Source organism: Balaenoptera physalus (assembly GCF_965194825.1).
Source record: "Balaenoptera physalus genome assembly, chromosome: 13".
NCBI lineage: Eukaryota > Metazoa > Chordata > Mammalia > Artiodactyla > Balaenopteridae > Balaenoptera > Balaenoptera physalus.
The window spans coordinates 19880626-19897911 of record NC_138892.1 but is presented as its reverse complement, the minus strand read 5'-3'; the positions used below and the strand labels follow the sequence as shown (position 1 = coordinate 19897911).

The following is a 17286-nucleotide window of genomic DNA, read 5'->3' as shown; positions in this document are numbered from 1 at the left end:
TAGGGTGCTTTAACTGTTCTTTACCAGTCTACTTCTCTCATTTCTGTGTGCTGTGGTTTCTTTACTCTCCGTACATCTTTTTCTACCTCCAAGCTTTTGCTTACTCTTGGTTTCTGTTCCCTCATACCTTCTGCTTGCATACACCTGTTAGAGTGTGTTATAATTTTACTTAATTAATGCACTCAGCAAACATGTATTAAATGCCTACTGGATACCAGGCTCTGTCCTAGGCACTGTAAATATATCAGCAAACAAAACAGACAAAAACCCCTGCCCTGATGGGCAAGTTGTCCCCCAATATTTGTGGGACTAGGGTGCAAGAACATAAATGGAAACCCCTGGTCTACCCCCGCAATCCTTTTAATCCTGGTTCTGTTCCATACGCTTAGACACACTCCACCCAGAAATGTATACATACCACTCCCTATCACCCTTGTCGTAAACAATCAGCCCTTCCTAGAGGAAGAGGCCAGTGCTGGCCCAGTGCCTAGGCAGTTTAAGCAGGGAATTCTGGGGTGCCAGGTTCTTGGAACAGGATCTAAAAGGAGGAGTCATAGTCTCCTAGTGGGCATATCCAAGTCCCTGTGGACTTATTCCTCACCCTGTGTGATGAAGAGGGCCAGAGCAGGCCATCAGTTGGCAAACTAAGGTTTTGTTCATGGAGCTTACCTTTTAGTTGGGAGAGGCAGATAATAAACAAAACAAACAAGTGAATTATATGGTATATTAGAAGGTTATCAGTGCTATGGCGGGAAATAAAGCTGGGGAGGGGGATAAGGAGAGTGTGTTCCTTTGTGTGTGTTTTGGTTTTAAAGGGAATGATCAGTACAGGTCTCTTTGAGAAGGTGACATTAAGCAAAGGCTTTAAGGGAATGAGCAGCATTTTTCATTAGAATGAAAATGGGATGTTTGTATTAGTCTGAACTAAAATTTGAACTTGTTTTGGCTGAAGTAATGAGGTTGGGATTTATTGCGTACCTTCTAAGTGTCAAGTGTTATACTAGGTATTTTATATCCCTCATTCCAATTAATCCTTGTTGAAATCTAGAAGGCATTATTTTCCAGACCATATACCTAGTAAGTAACAGAGCAGTGGTTGTATTCAGGTGTAAGACTTCAAAGTTTATGCTGTTTCCAAAGTGTAAATGAAGGCATAGTAATTATAATAGTCATCATTTGATATACTTACAAATTCATATGCCATTAAGAGTAGCAAATCTCTGTTCTTTTGAAAATGTGATAATGTAAGAATGAAAAGGTGAATTTTGAATATTTATTTTTAGTTATATATTTAATAGGTATGTTGAATAATTTCCTTTTCCAAACTTGTTGATAAAATTTATAGCCCCCGCTATAATGGGGGCTTAGAAATTTCATTTTCTTATTAATACAGCTAACTGAGAGTTTCTGTGACTTTTCAATATTTTGACTCATTTGTCTTAATTTAACTGGAGTCAGGCTTTCCTATGTGAAGTACTATTTTCCTCAAACTGGGAACCTACTAATAATTTCAATTTAAAAAGAGCTTGTGGCAAAAGGACTTTTCCAATTCTTGGCAAGTTTGAAGTTCATTGCAATTTTACTGTGGATAGAAATCTTTCCAAAGGGGGGAAATCACTCTACAAAGGAAAACTTTGAATCTTTTTCTCTCATGTGACTTGAACATAAAATGATTTTAACAGCCATGTATGAATCTGGACATTATTCTTAGTTGTTAAGTACTTCAAAAGCACTTTCAAAAGGGAATTGTTTTGCTTATTTGTGATTCCAAATCAAATACACAGAGAGATTTGGAAGATTTGCAACAGGAAGTAATCTCAATTCTATGTAGCCACTAATCTTGTGCAGAAAAATTCAACTTTTATGAACAAAGGAAAAGCAATCTCTTTTAAGTTATAAATACAAGTCAATGTAGCTTGTATTGTTTTAATAACCAAAATGAAGAAGCTGATTGTAAGTTCATTTTTTGAGCTGCATTCCTAGAATCATTTTAGGGTTGGCCAGGTCCTGAGAAACCTAATTCAACAGATTTCTTACTCTACAGGAGTACTTTCTTTGTATGTTACGACATTAATAACTGTATAGTATCTACATATATCTTTAGAGTTACATAGCTGTTTCATATTTTTAACTTCATTTAATCCTCACAACTCTATGAAGTAAATATTCCCATTTATATGTGGATAAGTGAGAGGTTTAGAGGTTTACCCAAGATCATCTACTTAGTAAGTGATAGGGCCAGTATTAGAAGCCAGGTCTTTTGACCGCAAATCTGATGCCTTTTCCATCACATCATCTTGTTTCTTTGTGCGGGTTTCTTAGTTGGACATCACATTGTTGGCTCCAGTCAAGTTCATGATCAGTTAAAATCTCTAGGTCTTTATTTCATATGTTGTTTTTAAGTCAGGTTCTCCTCATCCTGTACATCTGTAATTGATATTTTGAACTTAAATACAGGACTTTGTTTATCCTCATTCATTTTCATCTTATTATTTTCTACTTATGGTTCTAGCCTTCTGAGATCTTTTCAATCTTGATTCTATTATCCAATTTATTTATTATTTCTTCCAGCTGTGTGTCAACAGCAAATTTTATAAGTAGAATGTCTTTGTGATTATGGAAGCCATCCTAGTAATCTCTTTAGTATACTGTGTGCCTGTCACATAGTTGGAACTTAATAAGTGGTAATTGATAAAAAAGATCTTTGTACAGGGCAGGGAAAAAACGCACATATAATCTTTTACAAAAAAGAAAAAAAACACCCTCAATATAACTTCTCTCAGTTACTACTTTTGGATGTAAGTATTCCAAGATTGCCATAGAACCATTGTGGTTCTCTCTTGTGTTTTGATATGTTTATAAATAATATTTTTCATGGTAAATATAGTGGTTAACTGATTTTCTTTCACATCTCAACCCATAATCAGTATTTTAAGAATCCATTGCCTTCTAACTCTAGTTTTCTGAAACTGCCCTACTGTCACTAAGGGCTAGAGAATTTCTCTATGGGGGGGCCTAAGGATAAGAAATCTAGCTGTCAGGAGGGCTTATTGAACTTATTTTGTGACTGTATTTACATAGCAAAGAAAGCTTTTTACTCAGATGTATGTTTAAAATTAATAAAAATGCCAGCTTTCTAAAGAAATTTTTATTCACATGCAGCATGAGATTGAGAAAGCATCAGTTGTCTGTATTAAATAATATAATTATTGTATTTTTATTTAGCATGCTTTATGAGTGGTACTGATGAAGGTTTTGTGGTGGGAGGCTCTAGTCCCCCAAGCCACCTGTAGGTGCCATCACTATCTGGATATTACGGGAGTGATCCTTGCCAGCCACTTAACATCCATTTACTTTCGTGGCCTTACCATACTCTTTATAACTCTCCGTCAGCAATAAGTTTATCATTTTCTGTAAGTAATCACTCTGGCGAAATGAAAGAAATGTATAAAAAGATGTCAGCGGTTAGTATTGGTTTTGTAGATGGTCATAAATGTTTTTGGATAATTTACTACAGTGATGATATGATGTAATATAAAGTTTATTTTATTAACAAAATTTATTTTAATAGCTTTATTAATTGTTTTAATTCTCTACTTATGGAATTAATAAAGTCCAAAAAGGCCTAGTTAAAACCTTCAGTTATATTTTAGGGCATCTCATGGTAGAAACTATATAATAGTAGTTGCATTCATGTGGATTCATGAAGATACTGGGCTGTAGCTCCATTCATTATCAAGAGCCTACTGTATTTCACTTCTAAAAAAAATAGTTTTTCATCTTTTACATTTTCACATTTTTTTCAATTTTGTGTATTTTTGTGCTTAAATGGAAGATAAATTCTAATTGTCTACATCTTCAAGCAAATTAAATATAATTTTTAGTCCTCTGGGAGTTAGAGGCTCTCATAGACACCATTACTCAGAAAGATATAAAATTTGTCATCCTGAGAAAACTTGCTTTTATGGAGCAGCTGGACTGGAGACTATTCTGATTTCTTCTAAAATACAGTCAGTGGATTTCACTGCTGGTAACTCTGCAAACATCTGAGTGGGTTAATGTAGTTATCGTTCTGAATATATAGCATAGTGTATAATTACTGAATGTATAATATAGAGTCATGCTGTTTTAGATTTCGTGAACTGTATCAATACATGCTCTGTGAGTATTATTCAGCATAATGTAGTTATACTTTGAAGTATTAATTTTTGAATTGTTGAAGTCCTATTTATTTAATCATGTATTTGAAATAAGCTTTGTCTATTTCTGAAAAAGATTTGAGATGATTTCTAATTATTTGGAGAAATCTCCCTATTATAACCAAATGGCATTACACAGCAGCTGCAATTGTTGAAATTTGCATTATCTGTGTAGATTACTTTTGTTCTGAAATTAAGTTCTCTCTCTAAAACAGCCACTGGTTTTATGTTTGCAGAACACATTTCCAAAAATACTTTCTTGGCATCCTTTTCAGTGCTTAAGAATTAAATTTAGCTTTCTAATTTTCTCCTATTTGTCATGTTTGAAGATAATTACAGGAGTATACTTTGAATACTCAACTATTAAATCACTTGGTCACATCTTCTTAGAATGATATAATCAAATCATATTTCTTAATTTTCTAAATATTCATGTTTTTAATTAAGAAATAATGCCTTTCATTCACCACTTTGTTTTATCTTTCACTTTCTTTGTTAGTTTCCTATCTTTGTTTCTTTCACCTTCTCTTATTTTTCTTTTTCATCCTAGCATTTCTCCCTTCCTTAATTTCTCTAATTTCTTGAATTCCATATGCTATTTTTTCCTAAAAGAGTTGTACTCTGTAATTCTTCAAGATGGAAAACTTGTATTTTTCTAGGATTACATATATCATGTATATCATTACTAAACATAATAAAACCACTTTCTAAAGCATCTCAGACATAGGAATGTGTAACAAAGGCCTTTGAAGAGTTTATAATTGATTTTCCTAAGCTTTTACAAAAATTATCAAAAACATACGCAAAGCTAGTATTACTGAAAAGAACAAAAATGCTAGTTGTAGCAATGAATGAGTTTGCAAACTATGAAACATCAAGGATTAAAAGTTCCCGCATATAATGAAATATTTAAGGGAAATTTTTATGATACCTCAGTGACTACAGAGTATATTTCTATCTAGATGAAAAACTAAATAAAAATAAAGGATAAATTGCATATTTTCTTCTTTCTTCCTGTTACCAGATGAAGCAAACCTTAATTAGATCTCAGTTTGCTTGTACTTACAAAGATGACTGCATGATAAGCAAGGATAAGTGGAATAATGTTAATTCAGCATCAAAGCCTTTGTGTGTTCTTCACATGGAAAATGACCTTTCTGGTAATTGACCTTATTTGAGCAATTTAATAACAATTCAATTCTAGTGTACTAATTGGTTTTAACTTAAGTAAAACTAGATTTTTTTTTTTTTGCAATGTAAAGGTTTATATTTTTATAGACCTGAGTTTATTTAAAAAGTTATATCTAAGTACAAATATATGTATAGGAATAAGACTCAGTTTGATTTAACTAAATGTATTTAAGAAATAACTTGTAGCGTTTTAGGATTAAGTGTTATGCATTTAGACAAAGCAAATTTATTGTTTGTAGGGATGAAAAATGATATGGTAAAATGAAAAGAAATGTGATAGTAATATAGCTGTATTTGTTCATCATGTAATTTATATCATTATTTGATTGTAAATCATAAGTTTTAAAATATTCTTTAGCCATTTAAAAAGTTTTTTGTAAAATCCTCATGTGTAATAATTTTAAGTATTATATAATTTCTTTCCTCTTTTCAACTTGCATAACAGGAGGTGTAAATTCATCTGTTGGAAGACCAACAATTGGAACAAGTTCTGGAAATGTTCATCTGGACAGAAGTAAAAATGAAAAGGTGGCAAGAAAATCAATTAGTCTGACAGGAAATAAAAGTTCAAAAAGGAAACAGGTGGATTTGGATGATGAAAATATTCTCTGTGATAATGGAAACGAACCACCTCAACACAAAAATGTTAAGATACCTAAGGCATCAAAAGATTTGCAGAGTAAATTAGATGGCAAACTAGTTAGAGTTGCAAAAAGCAACAAATGTACCGCCAAGGACAAATTGATTACTGGCCAGACAAAGTTAACTCAGTTTTTTAGACTATGAATTTGTCTTTTATGTTCTTTAGATTTATGTATATATAAAACCATTCACCAAAGGCATCTACTTAATTTTTAAGAGATCAAGGTGTAAATTATGGTGCTTTATTATTTTGGTCTGCAGTGTATGTAAGGTTAACATGTTAAGCATTTTTAAAAAAATACTAGTAAGTCATAATTATGCAGAATATTCACAAAGTTTAATGCACAGGTAAAGCATATCATTTAGGTATATCTTAATACTACTTTCTTTGAAAACAGACATTTAAAATAATACAAGTCATAGTAACATTAAGGGCATTTTTCCCCACAGGCAATTAAATGATTTTGTTTTCTTCTGAAATGATGACGTGGACCAACAGGTATCAGACTTGCCAGCAAGGTCGATAGACTCTTCCCAGCATACACCTGAGCACTGAAGGAAAAAAAAGCTTAAATTGTTTAAAGGACTAGTATCACACAAAATTGATTAGAAATGAAAGAATGGATCTAGTATAGCTAATTCTGAGTAAATCAAAATTATGGTAACTAATAACTAAATTATAGTAACTAATTAAATACTTTTTAATTTCACATCTTTTGCAGGGGTCACTTAATATCAAGTAAATTGAACCATGGTCTTGTTTGATTTTGTCATGATTGGACCCAAATTCAATTAAACTCAGAGTTCTATTTTATGGTATTAAGATATAAGAATTGAATTTTAAAAAGACTACTCACTGTCAAAATCTCTCCTTCCTATAGGAAATTTAGCTGAGTTTTCTTCATCCGCAATTTCTCTCTTTTCTTGTATTGATTCAGTATTTTGAACTTCATTCTCAGCTGGAAAAGCTACAGATCCTTTTAGTACAAGATAAGGTTTTATAGCCAGATTCAGTGGCAGACCATGATTTAAGAAATTGTGTTTGGAACCTGCATTCTGTAAAGAAAAGGTTGATTTGTGTTTTAGCTGTCTTATTGGGAATAGAACTATGATACAATTGTGTAATATTCTTATTGATCAAAGATGCTCTACACTGTTTTGACTCTAAAAAATACTTTAGATACAAGGTTTTCAGGGATTAAAAACCTTTTGAATAAGAGATGTTTTCCAGAATGGAAGAACAACCTGGTATGTAGGAAATTTGATCAGTTGTCCTAATGCATATTGTGACTTTTTTCACATACTTCTGCTTATAAAAGTATCGACTTTACTTCCAAAGGATTCATAAAAATCATTCAAATTTCCATTGAAAAAAAGGATAAGTCACAATGCCACTTACCTTTGAATTTTTGTTTTCCTCATCATTCATGAAATTGCTCTCATCATTTTTATATTCCTCCAGGGAAGGAACAACAATTGATTTTTCTTCAGTATCTTCCTTCTGAAAGGCTTTCCCCAGCCTCAGCGTTTTAAATACCATGTCATCTTCTAAATTTCTTATTGACTTGGAGGCTGAAGGCGAAACACCTTGAGAAAGCAAAGAAAAAGTTAGTATTAATATGTAGGAAGAGAAACTCATTTTTGCCATTCTTAGTTTGATGTTTGCATAGAGTCACACAAGGATGTGTAAATTGAAGTAAAATTTCTCAACCTGCTTTGTAAATGATTCCTACCTTTATATATTTTCCAGCTTGAATAGAAAGCACTTGAAAGACTTAAGACTTTCATCATTTTAAAAATGACTCATTAGATAGAAGCTAACTTTTTGTATAGCTGCTAATACTTAACACTGTTTGGGTTTTAGTGGCATATTGTTTATTTTGAGTGTGAATTTTCTCAGAATCTGATTAAGATCCTTGGTAGAAAGCTTCTGTTGAGGAGATTATAGTCTCTTGAAAATGGGTTGTTATTAAGGAAGACCACAGGACATCAGGCTCTCCATATTCTTGTTTATTCATATTGTTCCCTCCTCTTTATTTTCTGATTAAGTAAAATATTAAAACTAGTTATTTCTTTCACTCAGGATAATAAGGGTCAAAGTTTAAATACATTTAATCCTGATGAAGTTGAAATAATCTTCAGAAAGTATTTTTTCCCATAAATGCTCGGAATAGTCTTTGGTGTTTAAAGTATATATGCCTGTCAGTATGAACAAAAAGTCATTCATGTTATATCTAAAATTGACCTGTCAGGTGTGTTTTATCTCTGTATTTACAAAAGGGTATTACTGATATTTATTAATGAGTTTAGCAATTAATGAATAAGAAGTCCATGAAGAGAATATTTATGTGCTCCATAAATGTTAATTTTGGATAATGAGTATGTTGTATGATTTTTAATTAAACATTTCAGAGTTAATTTGTAATGTTGACCCTGTAGAGTAAGAGAATACGTTCTTGTATATGTCTTCTGGTATATATGTGCAATAGTTTTTGTAGGGTATATTTCTAGTTATGGAATTGCTGGGTCTTGGAGTATGTACATTTCAGCTTTATTAATGCCAAAATGGTTACAGAATAGTAGTAACCACTTTAAACTCCCACCTGCAGGGTATGAGAGTTCTTACTGCTCCAGGTTCTAGTTAACACTTGGGTATCTTATTGTGCTTTTAACGTTTATTTCTCTAATTACCAAAGACGTTGGATGCCTTTTCATATGCTTAAGTAAAATGACTTTTAAAGAAAAATTTGTTTTTTTCTCTATCAGATTGTTTGGGTTTTTCTTGTTGATTCATGGGAGTTCTTTATATATGCTGGATATTAATTCTTTGTTAGTTGTATATGTTTTAAATATTGTATTTTTTCTCACATTTCATCTCACATTTCATTATCTTTTGAACCACTTCATGGTGTCTTTTGGTGAACTAAACTCCTTAATTTTAATGTTTAAATTTCTTTTTTTTTTTTGCTTTTTATGGTTAGTATTTATAATATGTTATTTGGAAATCCTTCCAAACCCTGAGATCATTAACATACTTCTATATATTCTAAAAGTTTAAATGTTTTGACTTTCACATTTAAATTTTTAATTCATCTAGAATCTTGTGTGTGAGAAAGAAATTTTAACTTTTTCCAAATGTCCTTATATATTTCTTTTTTTTTTTTAACATCTTTATTGGAGTATAGTTGCTTTACACTGGTGTGTTAGTTTCTGCTTTATAACAAAGTGAATCAGTTATACATATACATATATCCCCATATCTCTTCCCACTTGTATCTCCCTCCCTCCCACCCTCCCTATTCCACCCCTCTAGGTGGTCACAAACCACCGAGCTTATCTCCCTCTGCTATGCGGCTGCTTCCCACTAGCTATCTGTTTTACATTTGGTAGTGTATATATGCCCATGCCACTCTCTCACTTTGTCCCAGCTTACCCTTCCCCCTCCCCGTGTCCTCAAGTCCATTCTCTAGTAGGTCTGTGTCTTTATTCCTGTCTTGCCCCTAGGTTCTTCATGACCTTTTTTTTTTTTTTTAATGTCCTTATATATTTCTTGAATAATTCATCCTGTCTCCACTAATCTGCAATGCCATCTCTGCAGTATATTAGGTTTCTATACATGTGTACGTCTCTTTTTGAACTCTCTATTCCACTGCCAAATCTACAGTATTATTATTACAACTTTAAAATAACTTTTGATATCTGGTAAGTCAAGTTTCTCAGCCCCCCTACTCAGTCACCAGTTTTTCTTCTATAGCAGTTTCTTGGCTATTTTTGTCCATTTCTTTTCCATATAAATCGGCTGTGTTGGGTCTTTGTTGCTGCACGTGGGCACTCAGTAGTTGTGGTGAGCAGGGGCTACTCCTTGTTGAAGTGCGCGGGCTTCTCATTGCAGTGGCTTCTCGTTGCGGAGCACAGGCTCTAGGCACGAGGGCTTCAGTAGTTGTGGCACGCGGGCTCAGTAGTTGTGGCTTGTGGGTTCTAGAGCGCAGGCTCAGTGGTTGTGGTGCACAGGCTTAGTTGCTCCACAGCATGTGGGATTTTCCCAGACCAGGGATCGATCCCATGTCCCCTGCATGGGTAGGTGGATTCTTAGCCAGTGCGCCACCAGGGAAGTCCCCCATACAAATCTTAAAATCAGTTTTTCAAGTTTTGTGACAAGTCTTGATGGGATTTTGAAGGGAATTGCATCTGTTCTATAGATTAATTTTGGAGGGGAATTGACACTTTTTTTTTTTTTTTTTTTTACAAAAGACTTAAAAATGACCACAGTTAAAGATTTGATGAAAGTTCATAATAATGCAGTTGACAAGAAAATTAGTTATTTCTGAGATATACATTTTAAAGTAATAACTAGGATTATTACTTATAACATTATACCAGAACATATAAGATTTTTAGAAATTTCATGTAATGTCTGAAACATTTATATTAACATATTTCCATACATATTTCCATACAAATACAAGATTTTTAGAAATTTCATGTAATGTCTGAAACATTTATATTAACATATTTCCATACAAATAACCCAATGAAAGTTTAGTATTAGTTGTTTTGTTTGTTTTTTTATACTGCAGGTTCTTATTAGGCATCAATTTTATACACATCAGTGTATACATGTCAATCCCAATCGCCCAATTCAGCACACCACCATCCCCACCCCACCGCAGTTTTCCCCCCTTGGTGTCCATATGTCCATTCTCTACATCTGTGTCTCAACTTCTGCCCTGCAAACCGGCTCATCTGTACCATTTTTCTAGGTTCCATATACATGCATTAATATAAGATATTTGTTTTTCTCTTTCTGACTTCCTTCACTCTGTATGACAGTCTCTAGATCCATCCACTTCTCAACAAATGACTCAATTTCGTTCCTTTTTATGGCTGAGTAATATTCCATTGTATATATGTACCATAACTTCTTTATCCATTCGTCTGTTGATGGGCATTTAGGTTGCTTCCATGACCTGGCTATTGTAAATAGTGCTGCAGTGAACATTGGGGTGCATGTGTCTTTTTGAATTACAGTTTTCTCTGGGTATATGCCCAGTAGTGGGATTGCTGGGTGATATGGTAATTCTATTTTTAGTTTTTTAAGGAACCTCCATATTGTTCTCCATAGTGGCTGTATCAATTTACATTCCCACCAACAGTGCAAGAGGGTTCCCTTTTCTCCACACCCTCTCCAGCATTTGTTGTTTGTAGATTTTCTGATGATGCCCATTCTAACAGGAGTGAGGTGATACCTCATTGTAGTTTTGATTTGCATTTCTCTAATAATTAGTGATGTTGAGCATCTTTTCATGTGCTTCCTGGCCATCTGTATGTCTTCTTTGGAGAAATGTCTATTTAAATCTTCTGCCCATTTTTGGATTGGGGTGTTTGTTTCTTTAATATTGAGCTGAATGAGCTGTTTATATATTTTGGAGATTAATCCTTTGTCCGTTGATTCGTTTGCAAATATTTTCTCCCATTCTGAGGGTTGTCTTTTCGTCTTGTTTATGGTTTCCTTTGCTGTGCAAAAGCTTTGAAGTTTCATTAGGTCCCATTTGTTTATTTTTGTTTTTATTTCCATTACTCTAGGAGGTGGATCAAAAAAGATCTTGCTGTGATTTATGTCAAAGAGTGTTCTTCCTATGTTTTCCTCTAAGAGTTTTATAGTGTCCAGTCTTATATTTAGGTCTCTAATCCATTTTGAGTTTATTTTTGTGTATGGTGTTAGGGAGTATTCTAATTTCATTCTTTTACATATAGCTGTCCAGTTTTCCCAGCACCACTTATTGAAGAGACTGTCTTTTCTCCATTGTATATCTTTGCCTCCTTTGTCATAGATTAGTTGACCATAGGTGCGTGGGTTAATCTCTGGGCTTTCTGTCTTGTTCCATTGATCTATGTTTCTGTTTTTGTGCCAGTACCATATTGTCTTGATTACTGTAGCTTTGTAGTATAGTCTGAAGTCAGGGAGTCTGATTCCTCCAGCTCCATTTTTTTCCCTCAGTACTGCTTTGGCTATTCGCGGTCTTTTGTGTCTCCATACAAATTTTAAGATGATTTGTTCTGACACTTTTTTTTTTTTTAGAATCTTCATTTTTTTTTTAACATCTTTATTGGAGTATAATTGCTTTACAATGTTGTGCTAGTTTCTGCTGTATAACAAAGTGAATCAGCTATATGTATACATATATCCCCATGTCCCCTCCCTCTTGCATCTCCCGCCCATCCTCCATATCCCACCCCTCTAGGTGGTCACAAAGCAACCAGTTGTCCTCCCTGTGCTATGCGGCTGCTTCCCACTAGCTATCTATTTTACATTTGGTAGTACATATATGTCCATGCCACTCTCTCACTTCATCCCAGCTTACCTTTCCCTCTCCCCGTGTCCTCAAGTCCATTCTCTACGTCTGCGTCTTTATTCCTGTCCTGCCCCTAGGTTCTTCAGAACAAATTTTTTTTTTTATATTCCATATGTATGTGTTAGCATATGGTATTTGTTTTTCTCTTTCTGACTTACTTCACTCTGTATGACAGACTCTAGGTCCATCCACCTCACTACAATAGTTCAATTTCGTTTCTTTTAATGGCTGAGTAATATTCCATTGTGTATATGTGCCACATCTTCTTTATCCATTCATCTGTCGATGGACACTTAGGTTGCTTCCATGTCCTGGCTATTGTAAATAGTGCTGCAGTGAATATTGTGGTACATGACTCCTTTTGAATTATGGTTTTCTCAGGGTATATGCCCAGTAGTGGGATTGCTGGGTCACATAGTAGTTCTATTTTTAGTTTTGTAAGGAACCTCCATACTGTTCTCCATAGTGGCTGTATCAATTTACATTCCCACCAACAGTGCCAGAGGGTTCCCTTTTCTCCAAACCCTCTCCAGCATTTATTGTTTATAGATTTTCTGATGATGGCCATTCTGATCAGTGTGAGGTGATACCTCATTGTAGTTTTGATTTGCATTTCTCTAATGATTAGTGATGTTGAGCATCCTTTCATGTGTTTGTTGGAAATCTGTATATCTTCTTTGGAGAAATGTCTATTTAGGTTTTCTGCCCATTTTTGGATTGGGTTGTTTGTTTTTTTGATATTGAGCTGCATGAACTGTTTGTATATTTTGGAGATTAATCAATCCTTTGTCAGTTGCTTCGTTTGCAAATATTTTCTCCCATTCTGAGGGTTATCTTTTCGTCTTGTTTATGGTTTCCTTTGCTGTGCAAAAGCTTTGAAGTTTCATTAGGTCCCATTTGTTTATTTTTGTTTTTATTTCCATTTCTCTAGGAAGTGGGTCAAAAAGGATCTTGCTGTGATTTATGTCATAGAGTGTTCTGCCTATGTTTTCCTGTAAGAGTTTGATAGTGTCTGGCCTTACATTTAGGTCTTTAATCCATTTTGAGTTTATTTTTGTATATGGTGTTAGGGAGTGTTCTAATTTCATTCTTTTACATATAGCTGTCCAGTTTTCCCAGCACCGCTTATTGAAGAGGCTGTCTTTTCTCCATTGTATATGCTTGCCTCCTTTCTCAAAGATAAGGTGACCATATGTGTGTGGGTTTACCTCTGGGCTTTCTATCCTGTTCCATTGATCTATATTTCTGTTTTTGTGCCGGTACCAGACTGTCTTGATTACTGTAGCTTTGTAGTGTAGTCTGAAATCAGGGAGCCTGATTCCTCCAGCTCCATTTTCTTTCTCAAGATTGCTTTGGCTATTCAGGGTCTTTTGTGTTTCCATACAAATTGTGAAATTTTTTGTTCTAGTTCTGTGAAAAATGCCATTGGTAGATAATTTATTTTCTTATTCACGAACATGAATACAAAGTACAAAGATATTTATCCATATTTATTTAGATCTTCTTTAATCTTTTGATGACATTTTGTTTTTTTCTTCATAAAGTTCTTGCTTATCTTTTGTTGCAAGATTTATAATTGTTTATAATTTAATTATAATTAAGCTCCTTATTTTTAGTTATTATTAATTGTATCTTTTAAAATACCTTTTCTAACATTATTGCTGGTTTGTACACATGCAGTTGGCTTTTGTTTAGTGCTCTTATATACAAAAAACTTGTTAAAGTCTTTAATTCCCTAATAATAATAATAATTATTATTATTATTTAATTCAATAGTTTATAAATGTATTAACTCTTTAAGGTTTTCCATGAAGACAGTTGATATAAATAATAAAATAATGACATTTTATTTCCTTCTTGCAAGTGTGTGTGTTTTTGTGTGTTTATCTGTGTGTCTGTCCACGTGTGCGAACAGACTGACTAAAACCTTCTGTAAATGTTGGACATGGAGATAACAGGCATCTCTGCAGTATTACTGATTTTACAGAGAATGCTTTTAACTTTTCACCATCGAATATGATGTTTGCTGTAGATTTTTTTGTAGACACCCTTTATAACTTGCAGGATGTTCTTTTCTATTTCTGGCTTACTAATAACTTTTATCATGAATTGTTGAATGTTATTGAATACTTTTTCTGTATCTATTGAAACAATCATACTTTTTCTCCTTCAGTGTTTCATTGAGAAAATGAACAGATTTTTCTCATGTTAAAGCAACCATGTGTTTATGAAACAAATCTTTTAAAATATTATTATATTCAGTTTGGTAATATTTGATTTATATATTTTTCAATTATTATCATGAGCGAGATTGATCTGTAATTTCCCTTTCTTCTATTGCCTTTGTCTGCCAAGGCATTAAGGTTGTACTAGCTTCATAAAATGAAGCAGGGGGCAGGGTTTATTCCTTTTTTTTTTTCTCCTGTAAAGTGATGTGGACTTGGTGTTTTTTTGGTGGGCTTAATGGTTGATTCATTTTTTTCAGAGCTGTAGGAACATTCAGCTTCTCTGTTTCTGTTTTAGTTTGTTTTAGGAATTTAAATTTTTACAGAATTTGTCCATTTCTCTTGTTTTCAAATATTCTAGTGTAAAGTTAGTTATGATATTTTCTTCAAATATTTTAAGCCTCGCTTCATCTGTAGTTATATTTCATTCTAATTATGCTTATTTGTGATCTCTTGGTCTCTGCCTCTCTCCTCTGCCTCTGTAATTTGATCAGGCTTGCTATAGGTTTATCAATTTTGCTGGCCTTTAAAAAACCTTTTGGCTTTGTTGATCTTCACTATATATTTTTTCTATTTTGTTAATTTCTGCTTTTTATTATCTCTTAAATTTGAGGTTCATTTTACTATTTTTCTAACTTACTAATTTAGAATAACTCATTAATATTTAGACTTCTAAAAAATACCAGCATTAAAGATTATACATCTCCCTTTATGTATCATTTTTATTGAGTCCCACAATTTTTTTTTTTTTTTGGCTGTGCCCTGCGGCATGCGGGATCTTAGTTCCCCGACCAGGGATCGAACCCTTGCCCTATGCGTTGGGAGTGCAGAGTCTTAACCATTGGACCTCCAGGGAAGTCCCTAAGTCCCACAGTTTTGATAGGTAGAATATTCAATGTTTAATTCCAAGTTTTTATAATTTTCATTATTATTTCTTCTTCAACCCATTAATTACTTAGATATTTTTAGCATTTAGAATATATGGGAATTGAAACTTTGGGGGAGAGGATACCAAGTTCCAACCAAATTGAGTTGTTGTCAGAAATCTTGTTCTATAAATTATAGAGTAATTGAAATCAGTATTAGATTGAAGTATGTGCAAGTGATGATTTTCAACTGTTTTTGACATACAAATAGTAATTTCATATGGTTCAACATACAGAAACTTGCCTTATGGCCTATGATATCTTTATTTTGTGTAAAAGTTCTGAAAATTCTTGAAAAGAATATGTATACATTATTTTCTTTTTTATAAATTATTTATTTATTTTTGGCTGCAGTGGGTCTTCATTGCTGCATGTGGGTTTTTTCTAGTTGTGCCAAGTGGGGGCCACTCTTCATTGTGGTGCACGGGCTTCTCATTGCGGTGGCTTCTCTTGTTGCGGAGCATGGGCTCTAGGCACGCAGGCTTCAGTAGTTGTGGCATGTGGGCTCAGTAGTTGTGGCTTGTGGGCTCTATAGAGCAGGCTCAGTAGTTGTGGCGCACGGGCTTAGTTGCTCCGCGGCATGTGGGATCTTCCTGGACCAGGGGTCAAACCCATGTCCCCTGCATTGGTAGGTGGATTCTTAACCACTGCACCACCAGGGAAGCCCTATGTATACATCATTTTTGAAAGCAGGGTTCTGTTTGTGTCTAGAAGATGAAACATGATAATATGTTGTTCAAATCTTCTATGTCTTATTGATTTTTTTGTCTGCATGAACTATCAGTTACTGAGAGAGATATTTGCAAATCTTTCACTATGATAATGGGTTTATCTAATTCTATTTGTAGTTTGTAATTTTTGCTTCATTTATTTTGAGCTTATGTTATTAGGACATTCAAATTAGAGATTGTTTTGTCTTTCCCATAAACCAAACCATGTATCATGACCCTCTCTACCTTTAATAATGTGTTTATTACTATCACTTTTCCTGTATCATCTGTATGTCTTATATGTGTCTGTTGAAAATATCATATAGCTGAATTTGGAATTTTTTGTCTGACCTTCTTTGTCTTGGAGAGTTTAGTCCATTTACATTTATTCTGTTTACTGAATTACTAATATTCAGTACTACTGTCTTCTTTTGTGATTTTTATTTGTTCTAATACGTTTCCTCCTTCCCTTTCTTGCCTTCTGATTTAAGTTTAATCTATTTCTCATTCTTTTAAAGGGTACCCTAGACATTTTAATATCATCTTCAGTTATTTACATTTAAAGTTAATCAGTACTTTTGTCCTCCTCGCAAGTAATGTGAAGACCTGAAAATCCTTAACTCTGGTCACCACTATTCCTAATTTGTATGCTATTATTTTCAAAGATTTAAGTTCTATCTTGATTTTTTTAATGAAACAAATTAGGGATTATTTTATTATTTTATACAGTTAACATTGGTTTAGATTTACCTACAAGTTTACTTTTATTTTCCTCACCATTTCCTTTTATATCTGAGATCTTTCTTTGGACAATCATTTATCTTCTTTCTGAAGTACATGTTTCTGAAGTATACTAAGTTAGATGCTAACTTAGTGAAGTTCTGTTAATAATAAACTAAGTTTTGTTTTGTTTTAATTAAATGTCTCTTGCTATTGTTCTTGAAAAATATTTTCATGACTATAAAATTACTCAGTTGACAATTGTTTTCTTAGTACTTTATTATTGCTTCAATTCTTCTGGTTTTCATTGTTACTGCAGA

General features: G+C 33.4%; 2 protein-coding genes across 8 annotated transcripts in view; one reads left to right on the top strand and one right to left on the bottom strand.

Annotated features, from left to right (window-relative positions):
- PARPBP (PARP1 binding protein) overlaps nt 1-17286 on the top strand; it is a gene marked incomplete at its 3' end in the record, with an annotated part of 113378 nt that overhangs the window by 69101 nt on the left and 26991 nt on the right. For 3 of the 7 annotated variants that reach the window (XM_082419433.1, XM_082419435.1, XM_082419431.1), the window contains 2 exons: nt 5224-5359; nt 5836-6176. In XM_082419433.1, the coding sequence (XP_082275559.1) occupies nt 5224-5359; nt 5836-6176 (477 nt within the window). Of the gene's footprint in view, nt 1-5223; nt 5360-5835; nt 6177-6482; nt 6583-17286 lie in introns of those variants that run through there. The other 4 variants (XM_082419438.1, XM_082419437.1, XM_082419434.1 and 1 more) reach the window with 3 other exon arrangements.
- PMCH (pro-melanin concentrating hormone) lies at nt 6880-9319 on the bottom strand. The gene is made up of 2 exons (XM_082419570.1): nt 7432-9319; nt 6880-7088 (listed from the first exon to the last, which is right to left on the bottom strand). Exons 1-2 carry the CDS (start codon nt 7678-7680, stop codon nt 6882-6884), a joined length of 456 nt encoding a protein of 151 aa, XP_082275696.1. The 5' UTR covers nt 7681-9319; the 3' UTR covers nt 6880-6881.

Bases quoted from the DNA above. Each gene is read 5' to 3' on its own strand.
- PMCH (XM_082419570.1), bottom strand. From the start codon at position 7,680: ATGGCAAAAATGAGTTTCTCTTCCTACATATTAATACTAACTTTTTCT. The intron at 7,089-7,431 runs GTAAGTGGCATT...TTTTCTTTACAG, and splicing joins AGGAAAACAAAAATTCAAAG to AATGCAGGTTCCAAACACAA.